Here is a 17,654-nt window from a genome sequence, read left to right as displayed (position 1 = left end):
GCCTGAACACTCCGAGTCGTCACATCGGATTATAAGACCAGGCTAATAAATATTGCCTATGTATATGTCCACGCACACAACTGAACATCTATAATATGTGGAGTTTGTCAATGGTTTGTCTAACGTCATAAAATATTACGTAAAGCTGCTTTAAAAACATGACCTATAGCTTAACATTGAGGAAGCCCAAGTACGAACGTTAGCATCATGATCGATTTCCGCCTCTACCTTCTATGTTCTTTTTTAAGTTATGTAAATATATTTATTCCAAAGAAGCGACTAATTACTTAATATGTTCGGTTGAATCAACTTAACAGAATTATGAAGTCTACAGAAATTATATTAGAAAAAATAAATACATTTCCAATCCTGTTTCCGCTAACGCCTTTCAATTAAAATACCTTCGCACGGATCTCATTACGGGGTTATTAATAATAGACACGCTATATATTCATATTTAATTTTCCTTCTGTCACTTTATGTTTAACTATATGAACCCTTAATATTAATAATCTTTTGAACGCGTAACTCAATACAACATTCTGATTATCAGATATTAATGTTCTGGAGATTAAGGTTGTCTGTATCTCTGTTGAATTAGTCTAGGACGAATAAATCAAGATTAAAATATATATTATTCAAGGAATCTTACACCTTTGAATCATTATGTAACAGGATTCAAATTAGATCTTACCGAGAAGAATCGGCAAAGAAATGTAAACATGTCAGGAGAAATGTAATAAAATTTCAGTATTTACCTACTGTACGCCAACCTGATTCAGGGAGCATAAAGAATGAAATAAAGATAAAAAAGACTATGAAATAACAATTCAGCAAAATATATAGAGAGATAGTCGTCAAAAGAAGAAACGAAAACATGAATACAATAACCATAAACAATGAGGAAATCAAAGTAGCATCACACGCAAAACAGTTTAGATACAAAAAAGGAATTATATAAAAAACGATTGAAGAATAAAAAAATATAAAGGTAAACAAACACTGAAACAGTTGGTTTATATTATATGTAAAATAAATTTTATATCAATAATAAAAAAAACCAACCCGCATTGGAGCAGCGTGATGGAATATGCTACTAAAACTTCTCCTCAGAGGGAGAGGAGGCCTTAGCCCAGCAGTGGGAAATTTACAGGCTCCTTATAATAATTAATAAAAAAAATATAATAAAAAAAACTAAGTATTAAAAAAATACAATCCATAAACTTTATAGGGAAAACTTTACAACGAATTAGAATAATTTTAAAGTAAAAAAACAACAATAGTCTATCAAAAAAAACCGTTTGTATATCACTATCTCAAAAACAAATGAGAAATATTATATAAAAGCACGAATAAGGACTCCGGTCATATGGAGGGAAAAAGTGCAGTTCCATGCGGAAACCAATGCACACGAAAAAAAAAACTAGGGAAATGCTTTTGCTGGTAGACTAGTTGCCTGCTGCCTAAATTGATGAATGCTCTCAACGGAAATTCCCGCACGAAATGGTTGACATGGAACCCTATTATTTTTAAAAGCCAATTAGCCTATAATTACTAACATGTTTAGAACAGCGTGATAAGAATCTTAATAATATTATTTTGGAAGGTATTATTAATTGAATATTATTTTTAAAGTCCTGAGTTACGACAAATCTCTACGTTGTCCAAAGTATGAATCCGTTTTCTAAATCATACGTAAATGTACAAAGTTTTTTTTATGATATCGGTAGGCGGTTGAGCAAATGGGCCACCTGATGGTAAGTGATCACCACCGCCCATAGACAATGGCGTTGTAAGAAATATTAACCATTCCTTACATCACCAATGCGCCACCAACCTTGGGAACTAAGATGTTACGTCCCTTGTGTCTGTAGTTACACTGGTTTACTCACCCTTCAACCGGAACACAACAATACTGAATACTGCTGTTTGGCGGTAGAATATCTGATGAGTGGGTGATACCTACCCAGGCGGGCTTGCACGAAGCCCTACCACCAAGTAATGAATGTTTGTATGAATGTAAGAATAATTAACTAAGAAACAAATTGAGCTGATTTTTTTTTATCTTATATATGAATAGATCAATAGAACTAAATATAATAGTGGATACATTGCTATCATAGTTTTAAACCATCACTTCATAGTATTAAATGAAAATTTAATGTTAAATAAATTTGTCAAAATATTCATTTTTCAACTTTTGCATTATACTTGTTCATACATACCGATTCATGTTTCCTATCAGTAAAGATGATATCTGTTAATATTGATGTTCTCCAAACTTGCTTTCTTTAAAAAAATCTTTAAAAAAAATGTGGTCGCCAAAAACAATATTCAACGCGAAGTAATTAATACATTGAAAGAATGTTTAACTGGATAAGAAATATCGCCCTATATATCATATAATTAACGTCAATTAAAACCATACAGTGTAGACTGACCAGAGAGCCCTTAACTAGTTTCTTAAATGTCATTGAAAAATGTTAATCAAAACGGATGATTTGTGAGAAAATTCAAGGAACAGGTATAATAGAAGCGATACTCTGGTTTCATATTGCTTTTTGCGGTGAAAGTAATTTGTCAACGTCAATAAAACTCAACCTGGTGGCTTGTTTCAGTCCGGAAAAGATTTGTCCAATCAGCTCTCGACTATTCGCATTTTAAACTTTTTAAATCACAGCAGTATTTTCTTTTTAAACAAAGCATTTTAAACCATGAACAAAATTTAACATATTGCAGAATTTTTCATTAATTTACTTGCTATTAACTTTTCATTATAATTATCAAAAAATAAAATGACGATGTATGGACTATTTAATTCCGTCGGTTCAATATGTTTCAATAACGTAAAATAATTAAACCGATGTTCATATTTTCCACATTTAAAAATATATAATAAATCTTAAAAACTGAAATGATATAAATTAACAAGATAATATTTATTAAATTGATAATTCAATATGCGATGCAATGAAACGAACAATATCATATATTAAAATATATTTCTAATTAATATATTTTAGTAGCTTTAAAATTCTACTTTAATGAAATCTAAATGAATGGGGTCAGGACATTAGTGGTGTGTACCTAACCCATATAAAAATGGATTGTTTTTGATTATAGACTTCGATCCCATTTAATCGCCTACTACAAAAGTTATCACTTCGATGTATTTTTTTGTGACTTGCCTCTAAATAGGACTGCATTATATACGCTTCCAAAACGTTTGAGTGATTGTTATGTAAATCTTTTGAGCTAATATTATATTATATTTATATATATACTAATATTATAAATGTGAAAGTAGCTCTATCTGTTACTATTTCACGGCCGAACCACTATTGCGAATTTGATGATATTCGGTATGTATCCCAAGAGAAGACAAAGTCTGCTTTTTGTGCCTAACTGACGACTAAATCCTAAATTCGACGAGAATTTAAATTACTTACATAACTCCATAATCATCTAAATAAAATATTATTTACAATGGCTTACTGGTGGGTGAGCTTACGGAACACAAAATACAGGGTATTGTTATTTGGAAGATAAAATAACTAACAAGTTGATGAAACAGACCAGACCACAAAATTCACAACAGCGCGATTTCTAAGACATATTCTGCCTCGCATAGCCACTCTGCGACACCAGCTGTCGCCGGCGGTTTTTTCAAACCGATACGACTTGGGAACCTTCAAGAAAAAAGCGTACTCGTTTCTTAAAGGCCGGCAATGCACATGCAAGCCCCTACTGTTGCAGATGTCCATGGGCGGTGGTAGTAACTTTTTATCAGGTGAGCCTCCTGCCCGTTTGCCAAATATGTCATAAATTAATTTAATGCTTTATGACAATACACAAGGTAAATTCTAAATTTCGAATATTTAAATTCTAAGAATTTGTTAAGTCTTAGAACTTAACGGATATTTTTTTATATCTTCAAATATTAGCTATCAACGTTTAGTGGCTGAGCGAGTGACTAAAATAACTTTCGCTATTCCGAGTACTCGCCCGCCTGATCCAATTACAAAGTTTAATTACTCATCAAAGTAGGTGCCTGTCATGCTTGAATGGTGTAACTTCGGACACTGTTCAGATGGTAGTCTGTGGCTGCGTGCTATAATATTCAGCCTCTTAATAGGCAATTTTATTTTCCCATTAAATGACCCCTGTTATATTATTTTCCTAAACTCTTATTAGTTCTATTGCGTGCCTTACATCTTAAGGAACCTTTAAATCAAATCAATTTATTCAAGTAAACTTCACAATAAAGTATTTTTGAATCGTCAGTATTTAAACACTATGAAAATATTTATTTCAATATGGCCAAAATTTGACAAAACTTGTTTACCCATCACGTCATATTCTCCCTTCAAACAGTATTACTTAATAACGCTGTACTCCGGTTAAAAGGGTGAGCGAGTATAACTACAGGCACAAGGGACGTAACTTCTTAGCTCCGTAGATTGGTAGCACATCGTCGATGTAAGGAATAGTTAATATTCCTCACGGTGACGATGTCTATGGATGGTGGTGATCCTCATATTATTTTTATAAATACAACAGTAAAGATGTTCTAATCAAATTTCCTTCTTAAACTCTCATACTAACTTTGATTATTCGAGTCAGATAAAAAAAGACCTGTTAAAAAATACAATTTATGTATTTAATTTATACACCCAAGCGAGATAATTACCTGAGTGGCGTCTCTCCAATCTTATTTTCACCGAGGGTTATACTGATGTAAATAAATGCCAACCGGTATCCGGGCAGTACAGACGGCTCATTAAACTTTATAATTGGCTTCTGTGTAGGGTAGTAAGATGAAAAAGGTGGTAAGCACCATTGAGGATGCGTAAAAGTGATTCACGGGAATGCAGGAGCAATCAATCGAACAATATGTTGTATACTTGTGTAACCATCGATATGGTGCTCGTTACAGATAAAAGCAAATTTTACGTTTTTTTTTTTTTTTTCATTAGTCAAAACGAAAATCAAATCAAATGTAAAATAAGATGCAGACATTCTATGTGCATATATTAAGATTGTTTTATATCGTTATTTTATGCGACTACTTTAACATCGTCCATTTTGTTTGTATTCCTTGTTTTTTTCTTTATTCTCGCGTTACAAACAATAAATTATATAACTTAAGCGTCAATAGCGCAATGATTTACGGGCCTAGCGATATAAAAATTCGCAGGATCAAAACTGACCCTTGGGTTATTGTCGCCCCAACTTCTAACACAAGTGATAAGCTTAAAAGAAGGGTAAAATATGAATATTAGTAATTCCTCAATTAATTTGAGGCACTGACACTGTTCTTTTTTTAAATATAGAAATGATTGTTATATATTGAGCAATCCCATATGTAGTATTAAAAACAATTTTGTATATATTTTTTTTAAACTGTGTCCGTGACTGTGCGCGACGTTGATTTAAAATTCCGTTACTAAAATATCGTTTGCTCTGTGATCTTTTATAGCATTAACACACAGCAAGTTTATAAAAATAATTAAACAACGAACTTAGTATCCAGCTTCCGTAGATTCTACCGAAGTAAGCGGAATCGAAACAATTGCAGAAAACAAACTTGCATCCTGAGCATTACTCAATGTACGAACAACCAAAGTACATTCTAGAAGTTTCATTCTTGTAAACTTTTGGATTCCTTTAACTTTAATTACCAAAGACTTCACACTCTCACGATCAGATAGAAATTGCATTTCTCCCACAACGCTCCATTCTGAGATTTTCTTATAATTTAAATTGCGCTAAACGCTTTTATAGTCTTAAAGTTATATTATTTATTGTATAAAGCATTTTTTTTAATTTTATGAAAGTAACCTATTTCAAATGATTAGTTAAATATCTGCAAATAATATTTTAATAATTGTGTCGATAGGTCAAGAGACCAAATTTAGTTCAAATTTTGTCACAAACATGCACGAGTACGTAATACTTCACATACTAGTAAATCAAAAAATTTAACAGAAAATTTAAAATCTTTAATACTTATAAATTATTGTAGAAAAACAAATCTCAGAACTTAGTCTTTCATTATCTCGAACTGTGAACTCGGAACAAAGATGATATCGGCAACCCCCGTTATATATCAAAACTGAGTTAACTTTGTCGATTGTTCGCGAGAAATTTCATTAAACTGACTTCTCTACTCCAACTCGAGCCTTGCTGACTGTAACTATGATCAAACTAGTTATTACATACAGTTGATGGTTTTCAAAGAATTTCATATTGAATTTTTTCATCGTCAAAGTATTCGTTTGGAAATTTAGACTTTTCATTATAAAGTTTCATTATTATTTCTTTTCACTATCTCTGTCTTGACTCACCCACACACTCACTTACAAATACGTACAGTCAGCCTTCAAACAAAAAATTAGCTAAAATAGAAACTTTTGATGACTTATTATGTCTTCTTGTACTCGTACTTCTTGTAGTTCTACTTATTCTTGCACTTATTTCTTTGTTTTGGATAAATTGCTATCGACTTTACTTTTAAAACTATATTTAATATAATACTATCTAAAAAATAAAATAAATATACGTTACCACCTTCAGTCGTACATATTTATAGAATATCAAAACTATTTTTCGATGCACTGGAGCGTAATAGTTGTATTTGAACAACTGGTGACTTGCCAAATAGAGCCTCTCTAGCAGATATAAAATATATACTGGTAAATTCTGTTGAAGAAATGAGAGGCAGATCATTGGTTCTTCAAGTATTTCATTTCTATTTATATGATGCTGTCTTATGTATTCTATTATGTGATAAATATTGAGAGATTATTTTTTGTTTGTGTGATTGAATTTGTTCAAACTTTGAACTTGTTAGTCCGATTGGAAAATAAGATTATACGTTAATTCAAGAAGATTATTAGCTACACACTTGACGATATAATTCCAAGGAGCGGAGCAGTGACGATATGTATCAACTAATCGAATATACTGTAATTTAGAATTATACATGACAGCATAAAATTGAGGAGTAAACAGCGTCTTTGCTCTAGTGGGTGGAGACCTCGAGGTCCTTAGCCCAAGTCCCAAGTTAAGATCCGAACTCTTTCCTATTTCGTAGTTACTTTTACTTTTGTGTCTGCTTGTGCAATTTAATATGTCCGGTGGAGTTGACAAATATCTCTTAAGAATAGTTGCCCTGGCAGAAAACAATCACTGCATATCAGAACATCGTCAACTTTGACTTTTTCCTGCCGTTTCAATAATCAGTCAGAGCTTTTATTATTAATTAATTAAATAGTCTTTTTTAATACCTTTTGATATTTCTCTAACATTATTTTTCTTCTTTTCAGAATCTTAAGAATCAAATCATGACAACGAACGTTTGGGTAGAACAGGTAAGTGGACAATATTTCTTTTTTGTTATTTATATTTATATCTTATTTTTGGTTAAATTTATGATCCGTTGTTATTTCAATTACTTTAAACTTATTTATGGTCAATAAAAATGAAACTAATTTAAAGAAAAGTCTTTTGATGGCATTAGATAATGAATATTTTGCAATAAAATATTTAAAAAACAACTAAGAATATAAAGTCCACGAGTGAAGTCACGTCGCTAAAAACAATAATACTAGCCATTTGGGAATACGTTGATTCTTATCTTCTGAACTCGACAAATCTTTTGATCTTTTTCATCCTACACGAGTGTTTAAACGTTTATGAACTTAAAAAGATCATAAGTGTTAACACCCGCTTATACTGTATTTTCCTTAACAACTTGTGACGCTGTAGACAAATAACACAGTAAAAAAAAAACAGTATACTTAATAATACTCACTATAAAATCTATGAAGTTTAATTCGAATAGCAGAAAAATTTTAGTGTCCTATCCGATCAACAATTCTTGACACGTGCAACATTTACAAACCCTTTTCACAAAATGAAACCATTGTCGAATAAAATTTTTACAAACACGCTGAATAGAAGTAGCCATGTCAAGTCACGTAGCTAACAAATGATAGTAGACATTCGGGAATTGACGTTGAAAGAAGATGTGGTCCTTTCTTACATCGCTTGTCAAGATTCAACGTGACTAATAGAATGTCAATATGTCCTATGCGATTTTATTGTCTTTGTTCAAAAGAAATCTTCCTTGTTGAATGTTCTGAATTGCACATAACTGTTACTGTCAATTTGTCCGTGTTGAAACTTACCTCGACTGCATTTAACTTATAAGAACTTCACGGTGTAGGATCGGTTTCATATTGACGGCGTTTACTTTGTTGTTTATTTTTAAACTAGTTCGTAGATATAGACTTTGTATTTTGAAATAAATTGCTTTAGATTGTGTTTGAAATACTTCATAGAAAAATATTACATTTATATTTTCTTTGGTCACAGTTATATGTTTTCCTGTTTCATTTTTTAATAAATGCAAAATTAATAGTAAGTTGACAAATAAATTTCTTCGCGACTGTACTTTCAGTTCGTAGTTCAAGTTGCGTATAATTTTCGTCATATTTTCCCCTTAAGGGATGAAAACTTTATTTTGTTCTACGTTTTGAGTGCCCTTATGTATTGGATTACCATTTCGCTATAAAGATATATATATATATAATCTGCAGAGTCACGAACTACACGAGCCGAATAAATAAATCATAAACTTGGTTTCGACGATCATAACATTTTTATTATTATAAGGGCAACTTATATTCGTCTTGCAAAGTTTGTCCAGACAGAGATAGATGCTTAGCTAACTACTAAGGTTAGAACGAGAGGAATATACGTTGACAGTTTCGATAAGATATAGCTTTATCTTGTATGTAACAACATAACATCTAAAATGGTATATCAGTAGATAGATGTTTTTGGGTCAATTCACAACCCTAATTAATATTTCTATTACTGTATATTGCTATTGGATCTGTGATATAACTTTATGTATTTATTACATAAAAAAAAATCTTTAATATTATAGTTTATTATGATTATACTTAATATGAAACATTTCAAACAAATACATTTTTGATTAAAGTAAAGCAAATCTAACACAGAAAATAAATAAAAATAAAGATAAACAATTGACGTTGTATGACAAACTAAACAAATCGTCAGGAGAGATTTTTAAAAGTATTAACAACATACGCCATGGTAATAAAAAAAATAATACGATAGTTCAATTTTTTCAAGCGTTGCTCAGTGTACCGTGACAGTTATCTATCCGAACGGTTCTGCAGACGTCGTTACTCAAAAACGTGTTAACTGCAAGTTAAGTCCCAGATGATTTATGATATGAAAGGGCCTGAGGATCAAACTTCCCTACATATTATTCTAAAGAAAGAGATAGAAGATCATCTTTTGAATCTGTGAGATAAGGAAGAAAAATTTGAACCTTCAGCCATACATGATATGAACTATAAAGAAACATCTTATAAGTAGGACAGTGTTATGTCGATAATGAATTTTATATGATCTCAGTTGTCAGCGATCTTTTGACGTATTCTCTTCAGTTTCTACCGACTTAATACTATTTGTAGTGGAAAATAAAAGAGCTTATATAATACGTAATCAGTAAAATATTCGTGGAGATAAGACATTTATATATTATTTATGTTTCAATCGTAGAATTTTAAGTGATAAATATTTTGCTCTCATTTTAACTGGAACTATAGTTAAAAATAATCAGCTAATAGAAATGTCATTTGGAAACATTGGAGATACGTATTATTAGAGGTCGCTTATTTGGCGTTTTGCTTAATAGAGCGTTTATTACAAAATCTTAAACGATTCTCATAATAATTGTATTCAATATAAGGTTTTCAAACAAACAGTAATTATTAATTGTATTACAATGAACTACTGCTTTATAAGCAGCTCTAAAGTAAAACAAAGGATGGATTCCTTTTATTCGTTTGGAACAATACATTTTGAAATTGAGTGCAAGAATTAAACAAAACCCAAAACCAAATGTAATGTTCTGGCCTTATCATTAATGATGAAGTCATCATAGTATATGACTTATTAATTGTGTAGTCTTCAAACTATATCAATATGATAGCTATGTACGAATTCATTGTCACTTATTGTCAGTAACGATCTTAGGTACAAGCACGTTTACGTGGAGAATTCGGTAACATTTATTTAAAAATAATAAAATCTCTTCATAAGATAATTTGGTTTTTTTTTAAGCAAGCCAAATGAATAAAATATTTCTTAATTGCATTTTAGGTGAAAATTTCCTGGTACACTACCTGGTACACTTAAATTTTTGCTATCCAAATATTGGTCATATTTGGAGTTTGAGGACTAGGTTTTAGACGTTTCGTTTGCAAACATAATTACATTGAATATTCATATTCGGAGGTAAAAATCAAAATACGAATAAATATTCTCACTTAAGTACAGAGTTCAGTTATAATTTCCGAATAGCAAAATATCCAAGTCAGTCTGTATTACAATTAGTTTCAAAATAATTTATTAACTTACAAAGCTTAGCTGCAAAACGCATTCTTGCTGCGAATTCTTTTAAGTTACCGAGAGGTTAAACTTTCTAACATTTTTATTTCCAAGAGCGCTCATAACTGCCCGTTTGTTTTTTGCTTTGTTGATTATATTTGGCGTTTTATTCGTATCCGATGTTATTTCTTTACTTGGTCTCTCATAGTCTGAATTGTTTCTGTAAACAGCGTAACAACACTTGGTCCAACTTTTTGCGTTATTCCAGCTAATGTTCCGGCTTTATAAAAGGATTTCGCTACCCCGCCCTTCATGAGCGAATATTTATTTTTTTTCCATTCGTTCCTTTACTAATTAAAAAAGTATCTCAGTATAGCGTTTGTTACATTTTTTTCGTTTTAAATTAAAGTGAGAACCCGACAAAATATCGTTTGTTTTTATTTAAAGAGCAAAATGAAAAATTTAATATTCTTAAAGTAGTTAATAATTTATTTTGTTTACTAGACTAACTTATACATTGAGCTACGTCTAATTAAAAACTTTATAACTATTAAATGCTAACGATATTTTGCAATGAAGATAAATTAACTTTACTCCAATGCGTTCTATTTAGAAAGCATAATTTCATATTTCAAAAGCAATTAAATAAATCGGAGTGAACAAAACCATGTTTCAAACCTTTGGTAATAAAAAGTGGAATATAAAAACTTCTTGGTTTTCCAACCTGAAGCTGATGTCAAATTGTCAAGGGCGCTATTGAAGAGAACACCGAAACTACAGCGTTTTTGCCTCTTCGTTCCGTTAAATTTCAAATATTTGCGGTTCGAACATGTGAATATTGAAATATAATATTTTCATAAGCAATAATTGCTTTTTGTCGTTTAATAACATATTGTTAATTAAATATTTGAATCATTCTCTACTTAAATCATGTTCTGGTTAATAATAATAATTATAATTAATATTTACTTTAATTAATTATTACTTGTATTAACTATTCCGGCGGTAGCTACCTCGTTGGTCTAATAGCAGTTCAAAATGGTCAGGCTGATAAAACAGCGATTGAGTTTTTGTATCAGTAGCAGCCCGAAGTCTAGAAATGGAAAGAAAGAATTCCCGTGACTCAGAAAGCACGTAAAACCTTTGCTCGTGACGGCATCTCATTGAATTTTGAGAGTGAGAGATTGCATCTGTTTTTGATTACGGACTTGTGTCTTATAATATGTCCTGCGTAGTTGGCTTGTTCCCCTTCAGATTTGCCGCCGTGGCCAAAGTCGGCCAGGAAGACAATTATCAATGTTAAAAATGCTTTAAGATACCAACAGTCTCCCTTTTCATGGATTTTGCTCCAATACGTCTTAACATCGCACTCGAAGTTTTTTAAGAGCAGTAAAATAATAATCATCACGAGAAAATCTTAACTTCTTGGTATCAAAATTTCACCTTGTATGCATTACATATTCAAACATGTATGCATTCAAACGCCAGGAAATTACGCGGTACAGAATAATCAAACGCAAATAGTATAAGCCCTGTTTCTAGTTCCCGAAACACGTTCTGCGTTGTAGTCAATATGTAATACCAGAATTACAATACTAAAACGCACATCAAATGCGTAATTCAATTAGATATAGCATTACGCGACCTATACGTGGTTATTTACAAAGACGCTTTCGAATTAAGGCCACATCGTCAAATTTAAATTGAGTTTTGCCAACAGTAATTTCATTTAACATACAAAGCTCGCCAAAATAATAATTGAGTTTCGTGATGAAGCAGCTATTCACTTGTGTTTTAAGGAGCCTCATTCTAAATTCGTTTTATTTATTAATGGGCCAATCCTGCCGTTATGTAACTTTAATGAAGTAGGATTAATTGTTTTTAAATACAAAGCATATGTACGCATCGTATTATTATTCATAAAGCCTAAGGTCCAGTTGTTGACATAATAAAATTTATAGTTTTAGATAATTTATAATGTCCGACTAAATTAAAATTATATGAAATCCTCGAACTAGACATTGTAGGAGCTTTGGTAGAAGAATTTAAGGACGATTTAAAAAAAAGTGATGACAATGAACTATTAAAAGGCATTACATTTCTGATACCGTTACAAGTGAAAAATGGGCGAGTCTATTTTCACTTACATCCAGCCCAATTGACGCTTGAAGCCGGAATCTAATAAGGCCCCGCAATTTCCGACGCTAACGGCTCTAAGCCAACAGACCGGATTTATTTGGGCCCAAGCGAAAACTCTTTTAAGAACACTTTCAAGAATATACGAATGTGGCCTGAGGACGTTCGGGCTTAAATGCTTTTGTAATAGATAGAATGGAACTTCCGGATTAAATGAATGATGAAGAAAAATACTTGATGGCTCGTAATATCTTAAATATAATTTAAGCCCTAAAATCAACAACATTTTTGGTAACGAACATGAAACCTATTATCTATTAATAAACCAATTTAATTTATTAAACTAAAAATTTGTGATAAAACACTAAATACCTTTTTCTACTTTCTAGTATCTACTGCTCTAGTATTCTTAAGTTTTGAAAAAGATTCCAATTTACTATTTCTTATTGGACTTAAAGTAATTTATTTCTTATAAAAAATACATAAGATTAAAATATTCGGCAATCAAACGGCTGCGCTCCATATAGTATATATTTTTTTACTTCTTTATCTTTTAAGGTTTTTGCTTTATGAAAATATAATAAATTATTTGTTTGTTATAACAGGAATGGAACGATTACAAGCTAAAATGGAACCCCGACGATTATGGCGGCGTTGAAACTCTGCACGTGCCTTCTGAACACATATGGCTACCTGACATCGTGTTGTATAATAAGTATGTATTGATTGTTTATAAATACACCAGGGACCTGTCCCGGCTTGAAATCAGTGCAATTAATAATAAGGATAGAATTTGAACAAAAAAAAAACGCCTTCAAATACTCTGAGAAATTAAAATTGGTATTGTTGTAAACTTTCGCAAGTAAAATTATCAATTTCGTCTCTATTGTATGCCCAAGGTAACTAACATAATTATCTGAAAAAGGATTAGTAATGATATGAAGGCAATGGCTTCGCAGAAAACCTATAATATTTTACTGATTCAAAATCAATAACAATAGTAATTATAAGAGTACTTTCGAAGATAGATTCGTGCTTGCGACTTTTTTATAGGCCTTAAAAGACCTACATTTTTTTTGATATTATTATAAGTTTTTACCAGCGTTAGTCGCCAATGTACGCAAAAACAGTTTTGGAGAAAATACCCCTATCGTTCTGCCATTTTGTACTAAATATTTATAATTTATAAATACAAATCTTTTCCTATTTTTGGAAACTGTATAAAAAGTTTAGTGGTTTAGTAGAAGTAAAGAGACACAGATAGAAACAGAAACCGATATTGTTTTATACTATTTATAGAATTAAAATTAAGAATTAATCATTATCGAAAGTATAATACCGTTAAAAGGAAACCCTGTTAAACAAATTCATTGAATGCGCTTAGTAGGGCTTTGTGCCTATCTGGGTAGGAACCACCCACTCATCACTTACTCTGCCTAAGCATCGCTATGGATGTCAGTATGGGTATGTCCCGATTTGAATGGTGAGAGAACGTAATTACAGGCTCAAAGGACATAATTTTTTCATTCCCAAGATTTGTAGCGCACTGGAGATGTAAGGAGTGGTTAATATTTCTTACAACTACAATGTATATGTGCAGTGGTGACCACTTACTCCACCTACCTATTATCAATAAAACAGCTCTTTCAAGTAAAAGTTTTCCAGAATATTGTTACAATTTTTTTTTATAAAATATATATTTTTTAATATTATGTCCATACCGGATATTTATACAGTCTTCACTTCACTCTTTATTTAATCTATTACGTTTTATATTTTCAAAAAAACATCAATGAGCTTAAATTCTTGTAAAGTAACCCAAACATTAGTTTTACTCGAGGACTGTTTACGATGAAATCAATTTAAGAAAGTTTTCTAGAAACCTGCGTCCCGCTGTCCCAAGTTTTACTAGTCCAATTTCTTTCAATGAACGCAAACTTCGTCTATAAAATGTGATTTTATTTGGCGGTCCCCTTATCTCCTTATTTCCTTGGGTGACTACCATTATTTTGCATTATCACGATGACTCGACGAGTTTATCGAAGTATCCAAACTGCGACAAAAACTGAACGTCTTCCTCCCTTTCATTCTGCTAAGCAGCGAATTATCTTAGTGTCAGTCATATCTTTATTTATTGGTTAACATTTTTATTATTAAAAAAATATATTGGTTATTTATTACGAGTAGCGGCAGCAGCAGGTTCTATTAATGAACTTTCTTAGATTGTACATTTTTATCTAATAAAATAATGTCATTATTATAACTATATTATTTTAATTTATATTATATTTATATGTTGTAAACTATAATATAATTAGTCTCAAGTTGTTACTAATTGCTTGATGTATCGCTTAATTCTTGAAAACCTGATGCGTTAACCTAGGCCTTCTCTCTAGTATTGACTGCTTGGATTTTAATCCACCATACCACTACAGTTGTTGATAAAAATGTGACTAAATATAACACACATGTTGTTTTTGTCGCTATATTTTACTATCATACAGAAATACACAAAAGTTTTAACTCAATTCAAGTACATATTAAAAATTTCGAGGTGGCCGGCAACACACCTGCAAGCCCCCCGGTGTTGCAGATGTCCATGGGCGGTGGTAGTCACTTTCCATCAGGTGAGCCTCCTGCTCGTTTGCCACCTATGACATAAAAAAAAAAGTTCTTGATATTCGAACGATTTCTAATGAAGATCGACGATTTGACGTCAATCGACGACTGAGCCGAGATGTCTCAAATTTGATCGTTTCCAAGAGTCAGTAAACAAAATTGATATCTATAAATACAATTTACACGCTAATTGTGTCATGGATTCAATTACGTCTTTAATACATATGTTAAGCTGCACGCTACAGACTGAATGTAGCAAAAATAGCAATCGATTTTAGCGGAGCCTCAAGCCCCTAATTCGATTGGGGCCATCTCACTAACTTTAAAGCCATTTTTAAATCCCATATATTCCCGGCGTCACCCATTATCACTGGCAGCTCACCGCATTTCTATGCATTAACGCCACCTAACGGAACCACTCACAGTATCGACGTGCTTATGCATCTTAACATAGAGTTCAAATTCAAATGTGGTTAGTTAAACGGCAGAGGAGAATGTGCCTGAAGTTGGCCAGGCGGAAGGCACGATAAGTGCAGGCTTTAATCTAAATAGCATCAAGGTAGCATTAAACACAGTAGGATAAACACTGACTAAATCGCATCAAACGAGAACGCTTCTTTCAATTGTAATTGCGAAGAAAGTAAAGGAAGAATTAGTAGTCAAGAGCTTGTAGATCCTTGAAGTCAGAATTATAAAAAGCAATAGCGATGTAAAACGTTCTATTCAGTACCATTAAGGACTTGAGTTAAGTTAGTTTTTTTGTTTGTTTGAATGATATCGCTTTCTAATCATAACATTTTTCCTTTCTGATTTGTAATAAAAGTTCATTAGTACTCTTTATATTTCATATTCAATCATCAATACGAGTATAAGCCAGTCTTAAAGATGACACTGAACAACTGTAAGACATCAAAACAATTCTTATCGCAGAACAATAAACTAACCTATGATAAAAAAAGGTATATTTTTCTACCTTTTTCTGTTGCGTATTTTTGACATAACCCACGAGTAATGCTGCGACGAATAATCATAGTTTTGTTATAAGATTATCTTGAACATTTCCATGATAAACATGTTATAATCAAAACAGATATTATCGTTGGTGTTTACAAACAACTGAATAAACAACGAAGATGCAATCCATAATACCGCTATTGCAATTCAGATAATGCTTATAGGAAGCTGGGAACAGCTTGCTTTGCTGTGAAACAAGCATGTTTGCTCAAGTGCTCACAGGTTTATGCCCGATCATGTGTAAGTGGACATCCTTTATGCATAATGTTTGAGGCTCTGACAACGTTATCCGTGTGATAAATACGTTTAAAAGAGTTCTTCTATACAATATTTTATCCATTAATAGTAAAAAAATACTTTAGTAATAACTGTACAGTTATTATTAAAATAAGATTTTGGATATTTGTTTGTAAAACTTTAGTATTAGCCTATAATTATCCCATTGTTCGCGAAAGGCCCCCTCTCCTATTAGGGGATATCTTTACTATCAGGTTGATAATGCTGTTGAATTACGGACACATGCAACTCTTCTCGCGATGATTTTCTTCATCGCAAAGCGCAAAATTATAAATACAAAATAAACTCCAAAATTAATCAGATTTCTAGTCACCAAATTCGACAAAGATTCACTAGTTCTATTTATTAGGCCATCAATAAATTATTCGATTAAATATGTCGATCAGTAAATGATCGCCACCAAAATATTCACCAATAAATATACTGACATTCTTGACTGATGCTTTTCTTGCCTCATAAAATATTCCTTACACAGAGGCCTTCATTCGTCATCCGCCAACCGTCCGTGACTTATCTTTTTCAAATATCAATAAGCAATACATTTGCCATATGAGCTAGAATCAAATAAATTTTGCCAAATTCTTTCGGTGAAACTTTATTACCATCTCCTTTGCAGCCCCCTTCCCTATCGTTAATAGGCCTTCGCCTCAAACCATAAAAAAAATCCTTTGACATTTATTTATGTTACACAAATGTGCTCACTTTAATTATTTATAATACATGCATGTTATGTTGAAAAATATTTATATGAGCAAGTTTTATTTATCTGAAAAATATTTATTGACAATGCAAGATTAGCAGTAACAGAATGAATTCGGTGATATTAACATTATTCTTCACTTCACACTTAGAAACAAAACTTATTTTGTTTTTTTTTTTTTTTAATATTTGGTATTAATAATCGGACTGGACTTATGAAACTCATGACATTGAAATTCAGAGCAGTGTTAAGAGTAGTACATCAAGGCGAATAGACGCTATAAAGAGACATGAAGGTCATATTTTTAAATTTAAGCGGATAGAGGTTACTGTTTAATGCACCTGTGACTACCCTAAAAGCTCTCGCGAATATTCGGTGTAAACTTTATTTTTAATGGCACCACGTTAGCATAATGGAAGACAACGCGAACCATATTTTATGAAACAATTTTCAC

General features: G+C 31.7%; 1 protein-coding gene across 1 annotated transcript in view; it reads left to right on the top strand.

The window, feature by feature from the left end:
• LOC113398652 (acetylcholine receptor subunit alpha-like 1) overlaps nucleotides 1-17,654 on the top strand; it is a 249,544-nt gene that overhangs the window by 224,329 nt on the left and 7,561 nt on the right. The window contains exons 5-6 of the mRNA XM_026637505.2: nucleotides 7,329-7,373; nucleotides 13,176-13,285. Of these exons, the coding sequence (XP_026493290.1) occupies nucleotides 7,329-7,373; nucleotides 13,176-13,285 (155 nt within the window). The remainder of the gene's footprint in view (nucleotides 1-7,328; nucleotides 7,374-13,175; nucleotides 13,286-17,654) is intronic.

Source organism: Vanessa tameamea, chromosome 14 (genome assembly GCF_037043105.1).
Source record: "Vanessa tameamea isolate UH-Manoa-2023 chromosome 14, ilVanTame1 primary haplotype, whole genome shotgun sequence".
Taxonomy (NCBI): Eukaryota; Metazoa; Arthropoda; class Insecta; order Lepidoptera; family Nymphalidae; genus Vanessa; species Vanessa tameamea.
This window is presented reverse-complemented; position numbering and strand designations above follow the sequence as displayed.